This window comes from Etheostoma spectabile, chromosome 5, assembly GCF_008692095.1.
Source record: "Etheostoma spectabile isolate EspeVRDwgs_2016 chromosome 5, UIUC_Espe_1.0, whole genome shotgun sequence".
Taxonomy (NCBI): Eukaryota; Metazoa; Chordata; class Actinopteri; order Perciformes; family Percidae; genus Etheostoma; species Etheostoma spectabile.
In genome coordinates, this window is record NC_045737.1 from 19,998,186 (window position 1) to 20,005,045 (window position 6,860).

General features: G+C 39.7%; 1 protein-coding gene across 3 annotated transcripts in view; it reads right to left on the reverse strand.

Annotated features, from left to right (window-relative positions):
* Window positions 1–6,860, reverse strand: part of mthfd2l (methylenetetrahydrofolate dehydrogenase (NADP+ dependent) 2 like) — a 22,039-nt gene that overhangs the window by 7,005 nt on the left and 8,174 nt on the right. For all 3 annotated transcript variants that reach the window (XM_032514930.1, XM_032514931.1, XM_032514932.1), the window contains exon 5: window positions 4,185–4,292. In XM_032514930.1, coding sequence (XP_032370821.1) covers window positions 4,185–4,292 — 108 coding nt within the window. The remainder of the gene's footprint in view (window positions 1–4,184; window positions 4,293–6,860) is intronic.

Here is a 6,860-nt window from a genome sequence, read left to right on the forward strand (position 1 = left end):
TTCTTATAGCCTTCTCCTGCTTTGTGAGCGTCAACTATTTTCAGTTTCAGTTTTCTAGGCAACTGCTGATTGTTGGGGCAAGGTCAGATGAGCCTGGGCATTTAAAACCTTAAGATTGACATCACCTGGTCTTTCCAGACGATGATTGAGAGCAATCCATGACGCCGTCAGGTCTCAGCTTTCCAAAGGGGGCGGTGCACGCTAGAAACTCTGCAGAGTGCCCAAACTTTTGCAGACACCATTTTTTAGTTTTCTCTTATTTTGAAAGTGTAAATGATGGAAATCAAATCTAACTGTTTGTTACACATTATACGAATGTCTAATCTGTCATTTGATGCCTTTTGGAGATTTTTCCATCTTTTCTTGGTTTCTTTATGCACATTAATACAAATTTTTACCTGGGGTGCCCAAACTTTACCACCGCTATTTCATTTACTGACATTCGTACATGTTCAACAGTATCAGGAGCAAGTGGTCCTTTATTTCCTATAAAATATTGAAATTAAATCAATATTTAAACTTTTAAGAACCTGTTTTCATGGACTACATGATATTTACTGAATGCATCTTGGTGCTTAAGACAACTGCATTATTGGATTTGTCAGTATACACAATTATAAAAGTTAATAAAAAAGTTGAATATTTTTTTTTTGTTTTATTATATGTATCTGTCTGACTTAGCTCAGGATGTAACAGTGATAGACCAATCACAGAGCACACATTCACTCCATTCAAAGTCCGAGAAGCATGCTACAGTATTAAAAAAAAAAAACTCTTGAGTTTTTACAAGCTTGGAAATGTAGTAGCAAACAGCTTTTGGTCAGGGTATGTCATTTCTTAGTGCTGTGGGCAGTACAAAATGTACCTCCTTTGTATTGAGTTTGCGAGGAGGATATCTTAAAAATCAAAGCACATAACATGTAAACTAATTGCATTGGCTCAGTAGCACTAGGGATAAGAGTAAGACTAAAGGAAAAAGTGCATATGCACTTGTTAAATATAAAAATTACAGTAGCCTGCTTATAATTACCTTGTTTATTATATTAATCTCAATCATGAAATTCTCTTTAAACTCATTAAAGCAGTGATTCATTCTTCAGTGAACTACATGACAGGTGGTACATTACACAATAAAGGAAAGCAACATGACGATAGTAATTCCTAATCTTTATCTAAAATAGTCAAAAACATCCTGCATAGTCACATCTGAACTGTGACAAGGAAGACAGGTATGGGGCGGGAAAGAGGATCACAGGGCTTCTAGGAAGATAAGAACGAGACGGAAAGAGGCAAGTCACAGCACATCAAACATCCAGGATGCATTCCTTATGAGGTGTGTGTGTGTGTGTTTGAGAGAGAGAGAGAGAGAGAGAGAGAGAGAGAGAGAGAGAGAGAAAAAGAGCTGACCACAGAATGGAATGGAACTCCTTATTCTAAACTCCTTATATTTAAATTTAGCAGTGTATTTGCCACAGTATTACCAGATGATATCTTCATCAGCTTTTAAACCCTGTCATTGTGTGTTGGTTCACTTTAGCCTTTTCTTCCAGAACTGCCCAAGTTTCCAACATGCACAAAATTCTATTTCAGTGACACTGAATTAGATTTAAAATGCAAATAAGGATTGAAACCATATAGAAAAATGCAAGTTTAACATTTTTTAAGAAGTACCAAGGTTATATACATTTAAACGCTTTCACTTGTTGGACTCCAGTTCAATACAATGAATAATGGAAGGTCTGAGTAAAAACATGGCTCTCAGATATTATCTAAGTAAACTTGGTGTGTTGGCAACTGGCTTTCCATTAATATTAAAATCTAAAAAAGGTATGTAATAGCTTCAAAAGGGACCCTGGATTGTGTACAAGCTTATAAGATTAAACATTGCAAGTCGAAGGATTTTAACTGAACGGAATGGATTTTATTTTTTTTAAGTCAGATAAGTTCCTTTAAATCCTTCAATAGACTGGCCAGTCTATGACACATTACATAGAAGACCTAAAGAACACAAATTTCTAGTTCAATTCCAGCCAAGGAGTAATTTTTATATTGATGTTTCAACCTGTTCTCTCCTTTTGTCTGTCTCTACTGTTGAGAATTAAACAATTGAGAAATGCAACGTTAAAAAAATACATAAACAAAAGACTAGAATTATCAAAGCAATGTTCCAGAAATGTAAATGATGTGTATGATCTGTTGCACTACAGTGTTCATCTCTTCCTCTTTATTCTCTGCCAGACATGCTCAGTAAGCTTAAAAGGGGTGTTCTAGTTAGAATGGCATGTTTCAGAAGCAATACATAGCCAAGTCGTTTGAGACCGCCATGGACGTTTAATTCCTACACTTTCACCAGCAAAGCAACCCAAAACTATGAGACAGCTCTCTAATACCTCTTTACCTAACACCACCTACCAGGGTTGGGCTAGGGTTGTCTGATCAGGGTTCAACCATCCTTTTGGAAATTCAAACCAAGCCAGTCTACATGGGTATATCCCTGGCCATGACAATTCAGATGTTACTTGGCTCAACGCAGGAGCAATGCATAACAATTACCTTAAGTGCTAGAAATGGGCGCTGCTTTCATGTCATATTCAGTGAACAGCTAACATCACATACTCTAGTCCATCTGTGTACCACAAGAACTAATATGATTTGTAGCTACTTGAATCTGTCATTGTACAGTAGGAACAATAAATAAAGCTTATTTCATAATTGTTTCGCAGTGATTATGTTCTAAAGCACAAATAAATAACCATTAAACACTTCTCAGATGATTTTGTGCAGAATGATTTCTCAGCTCTGCATTTTTATTGCAGCAGCTGGACAAGGAAGTAGGTTACTCTAGGATACATTGTTGACAATGTTAAGACAAGGGGAGAATAGTTCTCTTTGTTAGATTTAAAAAAAAAAAAAGGCAAGTTGGGCTTTGCTGTTGCTTCATGACTTCAAGAGAGAGATTCACGCTCCCCAGCAGCCGCACTGAACTTCAGGCTGCAGACGGGTGTCTCATGACAGTGAGAGGAAATAAGAGCAGCGGTACAGAGAGAATTCAACAACTTATTTTTATACATTTAGGTTCTAATGCTGGGTTTTTACAGGCAGTTTAGCCTGTAAACCTCCGCTACCTCACTGCACAAGGCGGACTAGTGAACATCTAGGCATTCACTGTCAGCGGACTGTTTGGAAATGAATTAAACCGCTCCACTCGGCTGTTGTTAAAGCTGTGTGTAATAATCCTAGTTGTATATGTTCTACGGTGAAAACTCAGTCTAAAGCACAGTGAGACAAAATGTCTGTTTTTGCTTTTTCAAAGTGTGCGGTGAACAGAACTGTGACGACTGCCCCAAAGTCATTTTCAACAAATAGCATAATTTATCCTACTCTGGCTGTTAGCGACCCAGGTAGCGCGCAATTAACATTGAAATCGACCCTAGTCTACCCTGATCAAACCCACCTGGCGAAGAGGGTTACTATTCAAACACACAGACGACCTAGGTATATCCCTGATTGAGCCATTGGTGTGAAAGGGGTATAAAAGTGATGACAGTGGGGGCTGCAGCTGTGTTTCAGTCTAATGACCTTTATGTGTGCTAAAGGTACGATGTGCAAGATCATTTTTTTTTAGGTTACCCACTCCTTATTTAACAAACTGTCAGACATTTGCTTCAAAGCATTCCTTTTTGCAGTTATTCCAGTTACAACAACTTGAAAACGGCAGTTATTACACTGAATATATATTTTGTTTGCATGCAGCTGCTTGAGTTGTTTACACCTGTTGATTTGACCTGTAATTCTGCTATACTTTGACAGGTCAAACATATCGTGTTGCTTCATCTAAACAGCAAATCCCATGCAATACCTTCCAAGTCCCCTCCCTTCTTCCTACACCCATAGAAGGGCAGTTAATCCGTCTGCCCAAAGTCTCGCCCTGTTTGTACTCTTCCTTAACAGCAGGATGTGCAACAGTATTAATTGTTTGATTAAAAAGGTGAGGAGTCATTAAAGCCCTTCAGGTATTGGTCACATCCTGACGACAAAAACATCAAATATCTTTCAGGGAAAGTCAAGATGGCGCAATATCATTTGCATACAAAGAGCAGCATTCATGTCATTACAATGCTGACTCACCTGCACAAAGATAAGCATGCGTTCATGTGCACACACATCAATTCAAACACACTTACCCCCGGGGCGTTCATGCTTGCGATCCGTGTGCAGCAACATTGCGATGGGCATTCCAACATTTTTGGAGCGACCAGCGACCAGCACATTCTTCCCCACCGTCTCAATACCTGCAAACATATTTTTAAGGGGAAAATTGTGGACAACTTCAGTGGGCAAGGAGCAAAACGGTTTGAAAAACACACAATACTGAACTTTAACAAATACATCACAGAGAGACCGGGGCGGTTTGTCATCTTTGAGTGATCAAACAGGCATGGGAAATGGGATTGTTCTTCTGGCTGCGCACGCACACACGCACGCAAGCACGCATGCACGCACGTGAGACTGGCTAGGCCACTCCAGGACCTTAATGTGCTTCTTGTTGAGCCACTCCTTTGTTGCCTTGGTTTTGGGTCATTGCCATGCTGGAATACCGTCCACAACTCTTTCCAATGCCCTGGCTGAGGGAAGGAGGTTCTTAGCCAAGATTTGATGGTACATGGCCCCATCCATCGTCCCTTTGATGCTGTAAAATTGTCCTGTCCCTTAGCAGAAAAACACCCCTAAAGCATAATGTTTCCACCTGCATGTTTGACGGTGGGAATGGTGTTATTGTGGTCGTAGACAGCATTTCTCCTCCTCCAAACACGGCGAGTTCCAAAGACCTCCATTTTGGTCTCATCTGACCACAACAATTTCACCTAGTTGTCCTCTGAATCATTCAGATGTTCATTGTCAATCTTCAGACGGGCATGTATATGTGCTTTCTTGAGCAGGGGAACCTTGCGGGCACTGCAGGATTTCAGTCCTTTACGGCTTAGTGTTACTAATTGTTTTCTTGGTGACTATGGTCCCAGCTGCCTTGAGATCATTGACAAGAGCCTCCCGTGTAGCTCTGGGCTGATTCTTCACTGTTCTCGTGATCATTGCAACCCCACGAGCTGAGAACTTGCATGGAGCCCCAGGCTGAGGGAGGTTGACAGTTCTTTTGTGTTTCTTCCATTTGCAAATTATTGCACCAACTGTTGTCACTTTCTCACCAAGTTGCTTGGCAATGGTCTTGTAGCCCGTTCCAGACTTGTGTAGGTCAACAATCTTGTCCCTGACAGCTCTTTGGTCTTGGCCATGGTGGAGATTGGAATATGATTGATTGCTTGCTTCTGTTGACAGACGTCTTTTATACAAGTAATAAAGTGAGATTAGGAGCACTCCCTTTAAGAGAGTGCTCCTAATCTCAGTTTGTTACCTGCATAATAGACACCTGGGAGACAGAAATCTTTCTGATTGAGAGGGGGTCAAATAATTATTTTCCCTCATTAAAACGCAACTTATAACATTTTTGAAATGCGTTTTTCTGTTTTTTCTTGTTATTCTGTCTCTCACTGTTCAAATAATTCTACAATTAAAATTATAGACTGATGATTTCTTTGTCAGTGGGCAAACACACAAAATCAGCAAGGTATCAAATCTTTTTTCCCCTCACTGTATAAACAGTGGATAGAAAAAGTCTAAACACCCCTGTTAAAATACATGCATTCCAAAACGCTAATCTTGTTTTGGTGAAGCCATGCTTTTGTGGATTTGGATCTGTGCTTTGGGTCGTTGTCATGCTAAAAGGTGGACTTCCTCTTCATCTTCAGCTTTCTTACAGAAGCCAGAAGGTTTTGTGCCAAAATTGCCTGGTATTTGGAACTGTTCCAGCTGAAGAAAAACAGCCCCAAAGCATGATGCTGCCACCACCATGCTTCACTGTGGGTATGGTGTTCTTTGGGTAATGTACAGTGTTGTTTTTGCGCCAAACATATCTTTTGGAAATGTGGTTAAAAAGTTCAACCTTGGTTTCATCAGACCATAATACATTTTCCCACATGCTTTTGGGAGATTTGATGTTTGTTTTTACAAACTTCAGCCAGGCTTGGATATTTTTCTTGCCACCCTACCCCAAAGCTCATTCATATGAAGAATATGGGAGATTGTTGTCACATGTAGCACACAGCCAGTACTTGCCAGAAATTCCTGCTGCTCCTTTAATGTTGCTGTAGGCTGCTTGGAAGCCTCCCTGAGCAGTTTTCTTCTTGTCTTTTCATCAATTTTGGAGGGACATCTAGTTCTTGACAATGTCTCCGTTGTGCCATATTTTCTCCACTTGATGATGACTGTCTTCACTGTGTTCCATGGTGTATTTAATGTTTTGTAAATTCTTTTGTACCCTTCTCCTGACTGTTATCTTTCAACAATGAGATCCCTCTGATGGTTTGGCAGCTCTCTGCTGACTATGGCTTTTGCTCTAAGATGCAACTAAGAAAATGTCAGGAAAGTCCTACTGGAACAGCTGAACTTTATTTGTGATTAATCAGAGTCAATTTAAATGATGGCATGTGTGTATTGACTTCTATTTAACATAGTTTGAATCTGATAGGTTAATTCTGAAAACAGCCAGATTTCAGTTTGATTTTAAATTGAATTGTTCACATTATAGGTCACATTTAAAGGTGGAAAAAGTTCTGACATGATTTATCTTTGTCCTGGCAAAGCAAACCTGGCATTTTAACAGGTGTGTGTGTGTAGACGTTTTATATCCACTGTGTATATAAAAAGGCCGTTTCTCCTTGCTCTACCTAAAATTGTTGAAGAACCTTTTCAAAGAACTCCAGCTTTTTCATCTTCAAGAGCACCTTCAGATTACTTGGATTTTT